This window comes from Cnephaeus nilssonii (assembly GCF_951640355.1).
Source record: "Cnephaeus nilssonii genome assembly, chromosome: 7".
Lineage (NCBI taxonomy): Eukaryota > Metazoa > Chordata > Mammalia > Chiroptera > Vespertilionidae > Cnephaeus > Cnephaeus nilssonii.
In genome coordinates, this window is record NC_137078.1 from 25,559,729 (window position 1) to 25,577,220 (window position 17,492).

Consider the following 17,492-nt stretch of genomic DNA (forward strand, 5'->3'; position numbering starts at 1 on the left):
GGTATCCTCCCACCATTAGCAATAAGAGTTGACAATATTAATTGTGAATATATATTCCTGGGCTTTTAGTAACTGGTAGACACAGATTGTATCATAGCTCAAAGAAGCACCCAAGGAGACACTTGATAATGCTGTGAAGAGAGTGAATGTTTGCCCTAACCGGTTTGGCTCAGTGGATAGAGCGTCGGCCTGCGGACTGCGAGGTCCCAGGTTTGATTCCGGTCAAGGGCATGTACCTTGGTTGTGGGCACATCCCCAGTAAGAAGTGTGTAGGAGGCAGCTGATCGATGTTTCTCTCTCAGCAATGTTTCTAACTCTCTATCCTTCTCCCTTCCTCTCTGTAACAAAAGCAATAAAATATATATTTTTTTAAAAAAAGAGAGAGTGAATGTTTGTGTTTTGTATGTGGGGCTTGTAAAAGTCACTGAATTGAATAAGCTCAATAAAATTTGGGGTTGTTTTTTGTTCCAAGTCGTATGTTCTTTTGCTTTTCATATATTTCCCTGACACATAGAAATACTCTCTAGGTAATTGAAGCCCTTTCCAGCAATTTTTATTTTCCTTCTTGCCACTGCAAAGTGTAATGGTGTCAGCTTGCTAATCCTGCCTGAGCTCACATGGCCTCCGTTTGTTCCCGTCTTCTAGAATGGAGGCGATGCAGGGATTGGTGGAGAGACTGGAACGGGCAGTCGGCCGACTGGAGTTGCTGCCTTCGGTGTCACACCGGCCTCCTGGGAACTGTGGGGAAATGAACGGTGTCAACGGAGGTAGGACCACAAACTGTTGTCATTACCCATCTCTACGTGGGTCACTTCATTTTGTCCCCATCACTTAGTTTCTCAAGAAATATTTCTATCTACTTTCTTCAACTTCCCTACTCCTTCCTTTATATGTGACCATGACATTAACCAGACGCAAGCGATCCCTGAAAAATAGAAAGGGGAAAAAAGTTTCAACGCACACTCCACAAAAATTACCAGTACCTACGCCTGTTAAGAGCATAATCCATGTGCCAAGTATCATTATTCTTTCGTTTTAGTGTTTATGCTGCTCTTCTACGCTCAATGACTAAATATATTATCTAAGTGATTATCAAAAGGAAACTAATGTTCTCAGTTGGAATGTAAACTGGAAGGAGTTATTATTCTGTAGATTTTAATTTTAAAAAGAGCAAGTCATTAAATTTAAGAACTATAGTTTTAAAGGAGTGAACCTGATGTGAATTCCTAGTAACATGATCCCATCACGTTGTTTTACCTGTGCCTGCTCCTAACCAAACACACTTTTAAAAATATATGCTAAGGCCCGGCCACTGTGGCTCAGAGGTTGAGCATTGGCCTATGAACCAGGAGGTCACAGCTCAATTCCCAGTTAGGGCACATGCCCAGGTTGCAGGCTCAATCCCCAGTGTGGAGTGTGCAGGAGGCAGCCAATCAATGATTCTCTCTCATCATTGATGTTTCTATCGCTCTCTCTCCCCCTCTCTCTTCCTCTCTGAAATCAATAAAAGTATTTTTTTTAAATTACATGCTAATGCCACACTTTAAAAAAATAGATCTTAAAAACTATGTGAGCAAATATTTAAAAATTAACTATTTCTTTAACATGATACCAGGTGTGGCAAACTCTCTAAGTTATCTACAGTAATTTTTCCAATTTCTTCTGTCCTAAGCGTACAGATTTAGCAAATAAAAATACAGGATACCTCGTTAAATTTGAATTTTAGATAGTTGACTTTTGGGGGGCCGAGGAGTTGTAATTGTGTTCCAGATACTGCATGGTACACACTTAAGCTAAAAATTTATTCTTTGTTTATCTGAAATTCAAATTTAACTGGCTAAGTGTATTTAACCTAGCAGCTCTATCCTTGTCTCACATAAGGTTCCTCCTTATCTGACCCATTTTGAATCCTGTTAGGCTTTGGGGGCTGAGAAAAGACTTGTGGAAGAGGGGGTTTCAAACAAGGCTTTCACCAAGCAAGATCCACAGTGGTGCTTCTAGAATTTCAGGCGTATTTGGAGCTGTGCCTTGTATTACATGCCCTGGGACAAAAATTACTGTGTGAGCACAAATGCGCAGGCTGGTTTTTCCCGCTGAACATAATGAAAATTAAAATGCTCTGAGTGCATTGAAAGGGGGTGCTATTTAAAGGAAGGCTGCCAGGGGCATGTAAGTTGTTTCTGCATCAACAGAGTCATATCTACGATTTCATTTTAAGCCTCTTTTTGTTAACTATACAGTTGCTCTGTGAGATTCAGTTAACCTTATTTGTAAGAATATATTTTTATGTTCTCTTCAGTGTCCCTATTACTTTGGCATCTGGTGAACAAAAGACATTTCTCTAAAATTGCCAGCCACAAATATAAAGCCGGTGAATACATAAAATAAAGTTAAATCCAACTCCCAGAGATTGCACAGTGTTGTTGAGTAAACGGAAAAAAAAAAACAAAACAACCCTCCATAATTTGAACTTCGCTTACTCAAAGAGCTACACTTTTTATTTTCTTTATTTAAAAAAATGTTCTGGGGCCCTGGCTGGATGGCTCAGTTGGTTGGAGTGTAGTCCTGTTCACCAAAAGGTTGTGGGCTCAATTACGGGTCAGGGCACATACCTAGGTTTTGGGTTCAGTCCATGGTCAGAGCATGTACGGGAGGGAACCAATCTCTCGCTCTCTCGCTCTCTCTCCATTCCTTTCTATAAAAGTCAATAAAAGCATATCCTCGGGTGAGGATTAAAAAAAAATTCTGGGAAAATTAATAGGCTAAGCAAAATTGAAAGGTATATAATTAAATTACTTAAGTATTTAAGCAAATATTTTCTCAGTTATTAAAGTCAGGTCTTTTAAAACAACTTAGCCAGCAATTTATTATCCTACTTAAAACGAAGTGATAATTAGTAAGTAGGATAGCTAGTAAAATGTCTGAATGCTATCCATACTTAAGAGATTTTCCTTATCCTAAACAACATCGTTTCCATTTCTTCTTAAATAGTAAGCTTTGGTAGTTATCTAAATTCTATTTTGGGGAAAAAATCCTTAAGGACAACCTCTCACCTTAAATATAAACATCATCATTACAATGATGCTATAACTAAAGCTTAAAAATTATTTTTTATTTAAAAAGAAACTTTTGGAAGGAATCTGGTCCATTATAAATCCATATATGCACAGACCAAAGAACTGCCTTCTTATGATACTGGTGTTATGATGTGTTTGCTATGGTGGTTTTTTTTACCCCTGACAATCAGGTTAAGTTTGGCTCAGCGGTGGAAGAAATATTGTTGCATGCCTGCCAAGTGGCAAGCACCGTGATAGGTGCAAGAAAATCTAAGATGAATTATGTACACAGTCCTAATCCTCTAGGATCTTTGGTCTCAATGCATTACTATACAGGGCCACAAATGCTTCGATTGCAGGGTGCTCAAAGGATGCAGGCTGGGGAGAAGTACAGGTCATTGGAGGCCGCCTGGAGGAGATGTGAGCAGAGCTGAGTGATGAAAAGCCATCAGAAAATACTCCCTTTTATCATTGTACCTTCTCCATCACGTGTCTAAAACTTTCTACTGCTTTAAATACTCAACAGAGACCTACCTCTCTGGCCTCTCCCACACCAACAAACAGGTTTGCCTGTTTCCGAATGGATCCAAGAATCCTTGGGCTTGCACCCCTTTTACGTTCTGGAAGTTAGAAGTTAAACTGGTCCAGAAAGCTGAAGACAGCTGTTTCAGTCATCCTATGGGCCTGTAGAAATGGGCAACTGGGAAAAAGGGAAAAGGAAGGAAAACTTTATCTTACAGATCTATGAGCTTGGATATTTCTGTCCAATATGAGAAAGGCAATCCTAGATTTTGTTTTGGATTTTAGCAGCCTATAGTGCTGAGGTTCTCCGTATTATCTTTCTCAATATTAGGAATATGAAGTCGAGGACTTGGACAAATTTTTCCTGTGAATTAAGAGGCAGGGAGAGTTCAGAGCACACCAGGCTGAGCTGTTGTCACTACAGCTTTTACAGGGATTTGACACATCAAACTTACTCTGCAGTAGCTCAGCAGTCTCTCCTCCCACCTCTCCTCCCCTGGAGGTGAAGAAGGGACAGAACGCGTGACATCAGCTTTCTTTTCCCACTTGCCCACGGTTCATATTAGCTTCTAGTTGCCCTGGATAACATTGGTAACTTGGCAAAGCTACTACAGCACCTGGTCTGGTCAGTCTAGAAGGAAGTGCACTGGCTGTGGATGAATGAGGCTTGGTTCTGGTTTTGGACCTGCCTCTTACGTGGCATATGGCTTTGGTCAAGTCACATGCTCTGTTTGCATTTGCATTTCCTGTTCAGGAAAGCTGTGGTGGTGCTACTTACCTCCTGAGTTTGGGGGAGAATTAAGTGAAATGTTGTAGGTGATAGTGCTTACTGAGGAGGATGAAAAATGGGAAAGTATTGTTTTCTTGAGCTCTTGAGAAGTGTGTAATAAATACTGACTGAAGGAACGAATGACTTAGTGAAGAGAATGAAAATGGCATGGATGATATTAAACTCCCCTATTCCCCATGGCAAAGCAGTACCAGCTGTTCATCAAACTACCAGCGAATCACAACATGTTCTTCCTCCAAAGGTGTGGCCCCCTCGGTGGAAGCCTTTGATAAGCTGATGAACAGCATGGTGGCCGAGTTTTTAAAGAAGAGTAGGATCCTTGCTGGTGACGTGGAAACTCATGTGAGTACTTTCCTCTCCTGTCCTGCATGGAAAGATAACATGGTCGGCAAGGAAAGGAGACGGTGGGATGTTGGTGCACTGCTGGTGGGAGTGTCAAATAATTAAAGGTAGAATTATCGTACAACCCAGCAATTCCCCTTCTGGATATATTCCCCAAAGAATTAAAAGCAGGATCTCACAGAGATATTTGTACACCTATGCTAACAGCAGCATTATTCCCAACAGCCAAAGGACGAGGCAACCCAAGTGTCTGTGGGCCATGAATGGATAAGCAAAATGTGGTATACAAGGGAATATTATTCAGCCACTAAAAGGAAAGGAATTCTGACACATGCTACAATAAAGATAAACCTTGAGGCTATTATGCTAAGTGAAATTAGCCAGTCACAGAAGACAAATGCTGTGCGATTCTATTTATAACGTATCGAGTGTAGTCAAACTCATGGAGACAGAAGGTAGAAAGATGGTTGCCAGGGGTGGGGAGAGGGAGAAATTGGAACTTTTTAAATGGGTATAGAGTTTTAGTTTTGTGATGCAAACTAACTTCAGAAAACTTTCTGGAAATCTGTTGCACAACAGTGTGAATATACTTAACACTACTAAAGTGTACACTTAGAATGGTTAAGATGGTAAATTTTGTGCTATGTGTATTTTACTACAATTAAAAATATCTATATAGCTTGAGGAAAGCAAAGTCATAGAATTTGATGATCTCTGGGTTAGTAGAGCCCTTTAATGATATCCAGGATCGCTTTCCAGTTTTAGACACTTTTTATACATATTTAAATGTTTAGCATGCTCTCTAAGGCTAGTCATTATTTGCATGCATTTAGTGAAAATCTAATGTAATAGCCAAACCAATTAAAAACCTCCAAGTTTATCACCAGGTTCTTCTTTTTCATTTGCCTATGTTTGTTGCAGAGGATTGAATTCCAACTCCATCTGCTTATAGCTTTCCCAGCAATGAGACAGTCCTGGCCAAACCATTTTCAGATTAGACTCACATAAAATCTGATTATTGATTAAAGTTGTGGTTTGGGGTTAAAAATCACACATAAGAAGGGATTCTCGCTTTGCTCCTTCCCCCATTAGACATTATGTGCAACACCATCTCCCAGGGGATCAGGTGACTCAAGTTCTCCCAGAGGTTCCAGGACTGTAATTGAATAGATACTTAGCTTATCACATTTGCAACAAATTGGTTCAACACATCTGAGAAAAATGAAGATTCTTCTCATGACATCTATTTTTATTAAATATTCCTGTTGAAATACCCACTGGCTAAAGAGGGGAAGTTCTAACATACATGAGTTCTAGAAAAGTCTATGAAGTGAAATATGTTTGCTTCAAATATATCACAGAGCCATATAATTACTCTGGTCTGTTCTCAAGCTCATATACAATAAGAGAGTGTCTGAGCTTCTTATATTCTATAGTGTGATGGTACCTGAAAGCTAACATATAAAATGGACTATTACCCTAATATACTAAAAATGATTGTTGAGTCATTGACAAACATTTACTTGCTTGAACACAATCATAATAATTATTGTTTCATTGTTACTATGAATTAATGCTGACATTGTGCTTTTGAGGTACATAGTATATTATGGCTCTTATTAGTAATATTTCACAAAATTTTGTATAGAAGCTTTTATTTTATTTTTTATTATTTAAAGTATTACATGTGTTAGATGCTTTTTACTAGATAATAAGGAAGCCTATAAATAAGTACATTTATTTATTTATTTATTTTTAATACATTTTTATTTATTTCAGAGAAGAAGTGAGAGGAAGAGAGAGATAGAAACATCAATGATGAGAGAGAATCATTGATTGGCTGCCTCCTGCATGCCCCACACGGGGTTCAAGCCCATAACCTGGGCATGTGCCCTGACTGGGAATCGAACTGTAACCTCCTGGTTCATAGGTTGACGCTCAACCACTGAGCTATACTGGCCAAGCTAATTTTTTATTTTTTAAATGTAGCATTTGAATACTAAGTCTCTTCAAATTGTATAGTAAACAGTTCCTTTAAAATCTTTTTAGAACAAAGTTGAGTTATAAATAAAGCATAGCTTGATTTATTATATAAACTTTTCTCTTCTTTCCACTCATTAGCCTGAAAACAGTATGACTCAAATGAAGGCATATTCTCAATAATTAATACATAATGCTTTTTAAAAAGGAAAGAAGGAAGGTAGGGGGATAGAGAAGGCAGGGAGGGAGGAAGGAAGGGAGGGAAGAAAAAGAGAAAAACACTTGTTATCTGAAAGTTTGGACTCTGATTCTACAAGACAAAGAAAAGTACAGGCCGCTATCACCCATCTGCCCATTACTTTAATACATTGAACAAGCACCTTATTTTTTTCTCTTTTATAGAACCATGTGGCATTGACAGTAAGCTTGCAGCTGCTGCCTTTCACATAAGCCAGAAGTGGGGGGTTGAACTTTGTTCCAAGAACACACCTGTTGCCTAGAAAAAAAAAAAAAAAAAAAAAACCTCACATACCTGATTGTACAGTATGGAAATCTGAGAATGACACAAATGTGCATCATGTTAAATCCTGTCCCTGTGCTTAAAAGCTATTTCACAGATCCTAATAATGAATAAGGGCAGCCAGGCTATGATTTAACGTCTGTCTTGATGTGTTGGCTGCTGGTTGGGCTTAATTTACTGAACACTCAATAGTCTATTGACAGAACAGACCACAAAAAGGGGGAACTAATAGCTACAATTAGGAAGCTCTGCGGAACCAAAGAACATAACAGGTTTAGCAAAGATTAGATCTTGTAAAGCCTTCTTGTATGCAACATAAACCAAAGGGCTTATTCGAATTACTTTTCAACCCAGAACCACTGACAAAGCTTGCACCCCTTTTAAGAAAGAATAAACAATGCATAATTTTATAATAGATGTTTAGAGTATACACAGCCCTCAATGTCACAGCAAAGGATTCTCTAGGAACTGGGCCTATGTAATACCAAGCCCTAGGTCAGACATCATTTATCCTTAAATGGACAAATAAGATTTTTTTTTAGCAAAGCTATCCTGTTGTTTTTCATGGTATAAGGAACTAATCTCGGGCTATTTCTGACTGATTTGGAAATCATGAAACAGCTGCAAATCGTATGGCTCTTCCTAACTCAAACCCTTTTTGGAAATTTATAGAATTTATGCTTCTGGAAGTCTGGAACATTTGTTTACTATTTTGATTAAAATGGATAAGAAATAAACAACTGAGAAGTATAACATACGTAAGCATGGCATGATTAAATCACACCGCACAATTGAGTTCCCTGACCTTATAAAGGACGAACCTTTCTAGACAATTATTATAGCTGCACTTTTGATGGGTCACCATCATTATTCTAGATGCTCCTAGTCTTCGTCATTTATTTGAACCCTTTACAAAACGTTTTGTTCAGTTTATACTAGGCTGGCTAGGTAACAAGTTTAAAGAGTGTCAGGATAAGCAGTCTCTTCCTCTGACGAGCACTGGCAGTTCGTACTTGGAATTTAGAGCTGGCTCTGCTTTTTACGGCTGGAGCTAGTCCCCTAACCTGCTCTGTAACGAGGCTGGACACCTCACTGCCAAGGTCCTTTCGGCTCTCACAGCCCCTTTGAGTGGCTCCCCCGCTGGCTCAGCATCAAAGCCTGAGGGGACAGTTTGGTTGCCAGTTGAAAAGCTTGTGATAGGGCAGCAGCAGCAGCAGCAGCATTGTAAGAAGCATCTTGAGCTGTGCCGGGGGAAGCACCTCGACCATCTGAACATGCAAACCAAGCAGAGGAAGCATGTCGGAGAGAGGATACACAGAACACGGAAGATGAAATAGCACCCTGCTTTCCCACGCTATAGGAGGAAGTCAGACTCCTGCGTTTAAAAAGACCCGAGGTCGCCATGAGTCTGTTCTTCTCGGTCTTGTCACTTCTTTACATGGACCTTATTTCTGGGATAGTTAAGAACCTTATCTCAGAAATCAATAATACATAAATACACACTTGTTTTACTCATTCTTTTTGTATTCTGCCTTTGATTTTAGAAAACATCTATGGGTAATCTATACTCATTTATAAAGTGACCATTTGTAATGTTGGTGCTTTATAATCTGGGTCTACATAGGCACCCTCCTGCCTCCACCAAACAAATAAACAAACAAAAAAGATCAGAAGCACAAATTTTGATTCAGCAAAACAGCCCATTCTACACATTTCCCTCACTGTCCTGCTCGCCTTCAGCCAAGTTGGTCTCCCATTAACTTATGGTTTCCTGCTAATTGTTTTAATTTGAACATTTGTTTTTATTATAACTAGAGGTAGATGCTTTGGCGAGCTCAAGCCCAAAGGATCTGTATGTCTTCTACATTCTCCAAATGGCAGAGTTCTAAAAAAATGACTTATATAAAGAATTCTGCTTCTAGATTTCATACAGGCCTTAAATTGGGAACCTCCTTTCTTACTGTCTGAGCCAGTTACTATAATCAGAGTTATTAGAGATGAAATAACTTAAAAATCATACATTCCAATATACAGCCCCTTTTACTTTTCCTTCTTTTCCTTCCTTCCTCCCTTCCTCTCTCTGTTCTTCCTTTCCTTCCTCCCTTCTTTCTTCCCTTCCTCCCTTCACTCCTCCCTCCTTCCCTCCTTTCTTTCCTTCCCTTTTTCCTCTCCTTCTTCCTCAGAGAAGGAAATTGCAAGCTAGAGAGGTTAGGGGATGTAGGTGAGGTGTTGAATGGAGCACCGTGTCCTGAGGTCAGAGCTAGGAATCTTGTCTCCAGAGTGTCGATCCATTGCATTGGAAGATGCCCGGCTTTGACCTGCTGAGCAGCTGTGTCTCCCAACACCTTTGTCGGTAACTGGCCTTACCTTTCCCCTTACCAAATTTCCACAACCTGAGGAAAGCTCATTATGACGTTTGGCTCAGGCACCAGGGCTGGGAGAGGGTGGAACATCACTGTAACTCGTGTCTTTCATGTGTCTTCTCAGAGCAGTGCTGAGTGAGGCAATAGGGAAAATGGTGACCTCCAGGACAGATGAACTCCATCCCTCATGGGGCTTCACTTCTGCCTCATCACATTGACCTTGTCTCAGCCTGAGCTGTTGCACCATATTTGCAGAATTCAGAAACTTCACAGATATATCAGCCTCTGTTATCATTTCTTCCCAAGAATGTGTAAAATTTTTATTCTCAGCACTGAATACGTAATTCACTACTAAACATATACTTTGACTCACAGACCATCTCCTGCTAAGTCATTGACCTTAGTTGGACATCCTTGTGACCACATTTTTAGTTAAGAATGTTTGTTTTTAGGGCCTAGAATCCCTGTCTGTTTTACCGAGCATTCTAATTTCATAGCATGTTAGAGCGTTGGTCACAGGCTAATGAGAAACCGGACTTGGAATCTAAACATCTCTTGAAGGGCCACCAGGCATCACTAACCACCAGGATTGCCCCATTTACTGTACTAAAAATAAAATATGTCACCAAAATATGTTGCTGAAACAATGATTATGGTTCCATTAATTTCTCAGGTTAAAATGATACCCGCCTTTTTTTTTTTCTTCCTGGACATTAAATGTGCTTTTGCCAAACTTTCATCTACCTGAGTGTTTTTCTTTTGGCTTCTTAAAGGAAACCTATGGTAAGTCACCAATCCTGGTTTTCCTTCTTTTTTCTGTGTTCACTGGCATAAGCAAAATGGAAGGGCCCAATTATGCGGCAATGCATTCTGAGCTTGCCCAGGCTGCAGTGGCTGGAGATAAGCCATGTCACCCACCTGCTAGCCTGCACCTATGAAAAAATTTAGACTATTGAGTCTCAGATGAATGACGTTGCTCTACCAAAAAAGCATAGCAAGAATGTACAGCTCAGTCCATGCCAGGAGTTCCTGAGGGTAACCAGCAACTTTTCTCCGAAGATTTTTCTCCCTAGAAATACCCTTTTAGAGAATTGTTTCCCAATGTTAGTGATGCCACTCAGTACTGCAAAATATGCTTCCTTTCCCTTTTTCTTGCCTGTTTCTTTTTTCCCTATGTTTCCTTCTTTGTAAAACTATGCCAATAATTGGAACATTTGTTGTTGTTTTCTATCTAGATTTTGGGATTCCTTAATTGTTTGCCTAGAGGCTGTTTCAGTGTCTGAAAATTAATACTTGTCTAAAAGTAGTGGCTTGATTTCATTTAAATTATCTTATTTATATCCATGCATCCATCTCCACAAAACATGTGCACACACACACATGCATGCACACGCATGCACGTGTGTGTATGCATCATTCACCTAAGAATTGCTCAGAATGCTGTATTAGTAACACATGAGAAAAAACAGTCTTGGTCAAATATATGAGAGCTCTGACCCAAGTCACTCTAATTGTAATAAATGTGTTTGCAAATTTGTCAGTGTGCATAAGGCAAGAACAAAATATGCTTTCTCACCTGTAGTATATTTTTTCACCTTCTAGTTGTATTTAGATTGTGGTTTAACACTGCAAGCTTTAAAACATAACATTATACATTTTATAACACATTGCAAGCCAACTTTTTACTATATTAAATGTAAGATGTTTTGGTAATGTAAAAAACAACAACAGGATATTCAATGAATTAATAATTTATCACTCGTGTGCATTGGCAATAGAAATCCTTCCCCTTTCAGAAAACACTTGGCAAAGTGAATAGTTTAAATAGTAAGGTACTTGGAATGCTGATACTTTCCATTGCTTTAGTTAAAACAGATGAATATGCAATAGAGGTAGCATGATTTATCTTTGGGGGCCCACCTGTTGAGTGTTGGGTTTTATTTCAAGGTTCCGGAAGTATGTTGTTTTCCTCTGACCCTCTCAGTGTCTAGCACGTGCCCATAGTAATTGGTTAATATATGTTTGCTAAATGAATGAATGAAAACAAATGTTTAAATGCATGAATCAATTCTTTAATGAGTTATTTAATCAGTGGATGTATGGATATGCTATGGCTGACAATTTGAATCAAGTAATGCCCTACCTAGACTAACAGTTCAAAAAAATCAAGGCCAGGTTTTTACGTCATGAAGTAGCAAATAAAATAGGAAGAAATATAGACTATAGATTTTTGTTTACCACCCACAGTCACACACACACACACACACACACACACACACACACACACACACACACACCCTGAATTTATCATAGCTCTGACAATTAATCTAGTACCTCCCTTATTCCCTTCATTCTCATTCTTGTTTTGTAGTTAAGGAAAGTGAGCCATTGACAGTCTAGAGCTCCAAGACATCTTCAGAAAGCTACTAGTAAATGAGAATTCATAAGTGATGTGAAAATCCATCAATATATTGACATGGTCATTGCCAGTAGACATCCCATGAGCTCTATAGGAGACAGGATATTTTTCTGAACCTTATATATGTATTTTAAACTAAAGGTCACGTTAAAAGAGAAATAGAATTTTGTTTGGTGTTTCTGTCTGGATTGGGTTTTGGCAGATGCTTTTCCCTTCTATCATTAACATTCAAAATGATAGTCATCAGGCAAGAAATAATTTTGGAGTCTGAAAGGGCCTGTTGGGAAATTAAATATTTGTCTGGGACTTCACTGCGTATTTCCAACAATTAATTCTCCCTGGTTTCAAGAGTCTTTACCTGTATTTATATAATTTTAAACATCTGGATAGAAAGTGGGGAAAAAATTCAGTAGCTTGTCTAAATATATCCGAATACAGACAGTCCCAAACTTTTAAATGGGGATCCCACCCCCAAAAATTCATTCATAAATTAGTTCTTAGAAACCTGGAAGACATTTGCCCATAGACCTAATGTAAGAGATGGGTGGCTCAGTTTTTACACAAAGATACAGAAAAGTATTACTCCATGTTTAGGACACAGACCACTGCTGTCCACAGAGTCTTTGCTAATGGTTCACCACAAGATAAGCACAGAAATTGTAAGACTGAAATTCTTATAACAATCTAACAGAGTAATTTTAAGTCTGTTAAATCTAGTATCTGGTTTTCATTTCATGTTTCTAGTGATGTTCTTTAATTTATTTTATAAAAGTATTAGTCTGTGACAGATGAAAAATTAAAAATAAAAACCTTCACCAAAGGTTTTTTGAGTAGCACTTATGTAATGCAAAATGTTAGAAAAATCCTTCCACTCTGCTTTTAGTTAAATGAAGCAGGAAAACAATAGCATTACTAGTAAATGAAAAACAGTAGTTTATCATGAATGCTGGTGCCTGGGGGAGTGTGAGTTTAATTAGAGAAAGATAAATAAATAGATGATGATTTCTATGCAGATTATTTAGAATACATTTTTGTCTGATTTTTTTTGCATTAGAAGATGCTTTACTCTTTTCTTTATTCTTAAAATATATTTTTATTGTTGATAGTATTACAGATATATTCTATTTACCCCCTTTTACTCCTCTCCTCCAAAAATTGTTTTTTTTTTAATTTTAGTGTTTAAGGTATTACAAATATTTAGTATACTTTTAGCTGATGTCAGGCCTGAGTCTACATTCACTACCAAACATAGGATTTTTTTCCTTTATGAGTGTACATCACACTCCTTTGATTATAAGAATAACTTTGGAATTCACAAATGGGACCAAAAAAGGCAGGAAAAGAGATTTTCTGAGGACAACTAAGCAGGAATTGAGAGTAAAGAGATCATATGTACACTTTAAAAGGTTTACCTTATTAAAAATGAAGTCTGGAACAGTACTCATCGAATTGCTGACAATGGTCATTTTTAGTGGGAAGACTTACTGAAAGCTTTTACCTCCTAAAACACCCATGTCTTTTGAACTTTTTACAACAAGTATGTGTTTACTGTTACCACTAGATGAAGGGAAAGGGTACTTTAAGAAAAAAAAAAATCTTGGAATCAAAGTATTGCCTGGTAGGGAGTTCACTGAGCAACAAAAGACAAGTGGGCAAATGCAGGCACCAGGTGGTGTCATCCCATGCAGCGTGGTTGTAGGACACCCTAGTCATCAGGGTCCTGAGCTGCCTGGGAAATCATAGGGATGTGGGGAACCACTGTTTCAGCAACAAGTCTTCATGGGGAGATCTCAGTATAGATGGGTTGATGTGGGGTAGATATGATTGTCGAATGAACAAAATCTGGTTCAAAGATAATTTTATCATCCGTAGGGCTCAACTTTGTTTTCCTGCCTTGTTTTCACTTTTCATATTAGTAAAAGAGGCAATTGTAAAGAAGGGCAGAGAAAACTAATATTGATTGAGGGCCTGCTGTGTGCCAGGCACTTTGCCAGCTATTGACAAGCATTGCTTCACTCGGTTATTAGGAGAACCCTTAGGTAGGGAACATTTGAGATAAAGAAGCCAAGACTCGGAAAGGTCAGGTAGCTTCTTATGGCCATGCAGCTAGTAAGGGGCAGAGTTGGATTATATCTCAAGTCTCTCTGAAGATATAAAGCCCACAGGTTCTCTGCTACACCACTGCTTTCTAATCATTTAAGTCATTCATTACTAAGCAGTAGTTACTGAGCTTCTGTTGCAAGAAAAGCCCTTTTGTGTAAGGCACCCACTGGTCTAGTCCTCAAGAACGCATTACCTCCTTGGAGACACAAGGCATATGTGTATGTGCACGACTGTTAAATGAGAGCATGGCTTCCATACCCAAGTGGAAGGACAATGCTTAGAGCCGCAGGCATTCTAGAAGAAGGAGTGCCTGTTGTCTCTAGTATTTCGGAGTGGTCTTGGAACAGTCAACTATTCTTTCCTTGTGTAGACCCAAGACTCATCAACCAGGAAGTTCTAACTTCCTGCCTCAAAAGATTTGGTTTAAACATGTAGGTAAATTCTTTAGATACCTTAAGTGTTAGAAAAACAAATTAGAGATTTGGAGAGGGACCAATCTGCCAAATGTTTTGCAGCTACACAATGATTGAACTTGAAAATGAAGTTAATTTAGGAGAATAGTTTCCTCTAGATTTCAAACTTGTAACAATGTTCATACCTGTCAGAAAAGCCAATGTACTTACACAATAGTGGGTTCTTTTATTTTCTATTCCTATGTCTTAAGAAATGCTCACTGTTTTATAACTCTTTCAAATCTTTGATGTTTTACAATATAAATTGCAACAATTGATTATTTGGGTTTTTTTAATTAGAGTGATTGGTTTTATTATTATAGATTTTGCAAACTTTTTTGCACATTCCATTTTTGTACCCTGTTTGCTTAACTTAGACCAAATATTCTGAGCATCTTCCCATGTCAGTAAGTTGAGGTCTACATTATTATTTTTAATGACTGCATAGTGTTGTGTTGTATGGTTACACTATAATTGATTTACATGATCAAAATTGTAGGTGAGATGATATATACACTTATGCATGGCCCAGACTAGGGAGGCCCCAGGATATGAACCTGACAGGGAGCATACTTACCTGGGCTCCTGCCTAGCCTCACCCTGGTCCTTTCCCTGCAATGCTGATCATCTAGTACTATTTACAATCATTTTAAAAATTAGTGACATTTGATATTTTCAAATTTTCCCCTATTAGGAATACAATTGCAGGCATTTTCTTCTGCAAACATTCTTTCCTATCGTACAGTTATTTCCTCGAGGCAAATTCCTAGAATTGGAAGTGTGCTAGGTCAATGGCAAGCGCTCCCTAATATTTATTGTCCCCCTCCCCTCTCTCCCCCACACACGCACTGTACTAATTCATATACTTGCAGTGTCTAAACATGCTTTAGGCTATGTGGTGATCATTACAAACTAGGAAAATAAGGATTTTAAGGAAATGATTTGAATGCACATTAACATTCATGGCATTGCTTGTTTAAAAATACTTTGCCCTCTGCTGGATAAGCAGGAAAGTAAAAGCAAAGCTCTATTTCCCTATATAAATCATCTTTTTTTTTTTTTTTTTTTTTTTTTTTTACGAAAGAAAACCATTGATCTTCGGTTTATCATTTTGACTTACCAAAAAATTTGTTTAAATTGCCTATTTGGGGGCTGGATCGGACATGTTTTGGGTGGAGTTGGTTGGGTGTTGAGATCGCTGGACCAAAAATGCAGCTGAGATACATAATGGGAGATTCCAGGCTTAGCTGTAGCAAGGACACATTGGAGTTGTTCTTAGCGTCAGAACTGTGCACCATGGCTGCTGTAAATACTTATGTGAGTTGCCAAGGCAACAGTCCTATTAATGAAGAATAAACCTCTTTTATTATCAGTTCCTGAATGATTATTTTTTTTTACAAAATGTGCCTCATAGTCTAACATTGACATTCTCAATCTACCTACTCATCTTTTCTTTCCAGTCTGCAAAACTATTTAGCTCTGTTCAATAAGCATGCCTCCTTTCTCTGCCAATGAGAGTGGTATCATTGAAAGGAAAAAACCAGTCAACTGTAAAGGCAGTAAATAGACTAATTTATAACAATTACCTAATATAAAATTATTGCCCTTTTGATGTATGTTTTGGCTAAGGCAGAGCCTGAAATTGACTGGGACTTTGTTGGTATTTGAGCAGGCCAGAGTCTTTAAATTAGCTTGTCTTTATGATTTAATGGAGCACTGCCAACATATTTTTAAGTAAGTGGAGTGTGACATTATTGCTTCCTTTCCCTAGTGAGACTGTAAATTTAGATGTAAATTGTGCACACACTGGATACTTCAAAAAGGCAGCCAAAGCTGAGTCATAGGCTTTAGTGAAACCTGTTGTTTTGAACAGCAGAGAGCATGATAAGGGAAACGCTGGTTAGAAATGACTGGGTACTGCCCTGACCGGTTTGGCTCAGTTGATAGAGCGTTGGCTTGCAGACTGAAGGGTCCCAGGTTCGAATCCAGTCAAGGGCATGTACCTTGGTTTCGGGCACATTCCCAGTGGGGAGTGTGCAGGAGACAGCTGATAGATGCTTCTAACTCTCTATTCCTCTCCCTTCCTCTCAAAAAAAAAAAAAAAGAAAAGAAAAAAAAGAAATGACTGGGTACTAACCATTGTGATTCCTGAGTTCTTTTCTTCAAAAAAAGAAAACATTCCCTTTTTTGTGTTAACCCTCACCAGAGGATATTTTTTCCCATTGATTTTTTGAGAAAGTAGAAGGGAGGGAGAGGGAAAGGGAAAGAGAGAGAGAGAGAGAGAGAGAGAGAGAGAGAGAGAGAGAGAGAGAGAAATATCAATGTGAGGGACACATCTATTGGCTGCTGGACTCGGGTCAGGGGAGGAACCTGCAATCCAGGTACGTGCCCTTGACCGGGAATCTGTCAACCAAACCCAAGACTCTTCACTGTGCGGGCCGATGCTCTACCTCTGAGCCACACCAGCCAGGGCCATTCCCTTTTTTTAAATTAAATTTCTTGGGGTGGCATTGGTCAACATGAACATATAGGTTTCAAGTGTGGGTTTCTTGGTTACAAGATCTGTATATTGCACCATGCACCCACCACCCAAAGTCAAATCTTCTCCTGTCACCTTATATTAGGACCCCTTCTCCCCCCACCCCCTTCCCTCTGGCAACCACACTGCTGTTTGTGTTCACAAGTTTCAGTTTTATATCCCACATATGAGTGAAATCATATGGTTCTTAGCTCCTTCTGACTGACTTATTTCATTTAGCATAATATTCTCAAGGTCCATCCATGTTGTTGCAAATGACAATATTTCATCTTTTCCTAAGACTGAGTAGTATTCCATTGTGTATATGTACCACTTCTTTATCCAGTCCTCGATCACAGGACACTGGTTGTTTCCATGTCTTGGCCACCGTGAATATGCAATGAACAAAGAGGTGCATATATCTTTG

The 17,492-nt window shown here is 38.7% G+C and overlaps 1 protein-coding gene across 1 annotated transcript in view; it reads left to right on the forward strand.

Moving 5' to 3' along the window:
- Positions 1–17,492, forward strand: part of CAP2 (cyclase associated actin cytoskeleton regulatory protein 2) — a 145,282-nt gene that overhangs the window by 22,317 nt on the left and 105,473 nt on the right. The window contains exons 2-3 of the mRNA XM_079778232.1: positions 646–767; positions 4,610–4,710. Of these exons, the coding sequence (XP_079634358.1) occupies positions 647–767; positions 4,610–4,710 (222 nt within the window). The 5' untranslated portion in view covers position 646. The remainder of the gene's footprint in view (positions 1–645; positions 768–4,609; positions 4,711–17,492) is intronic.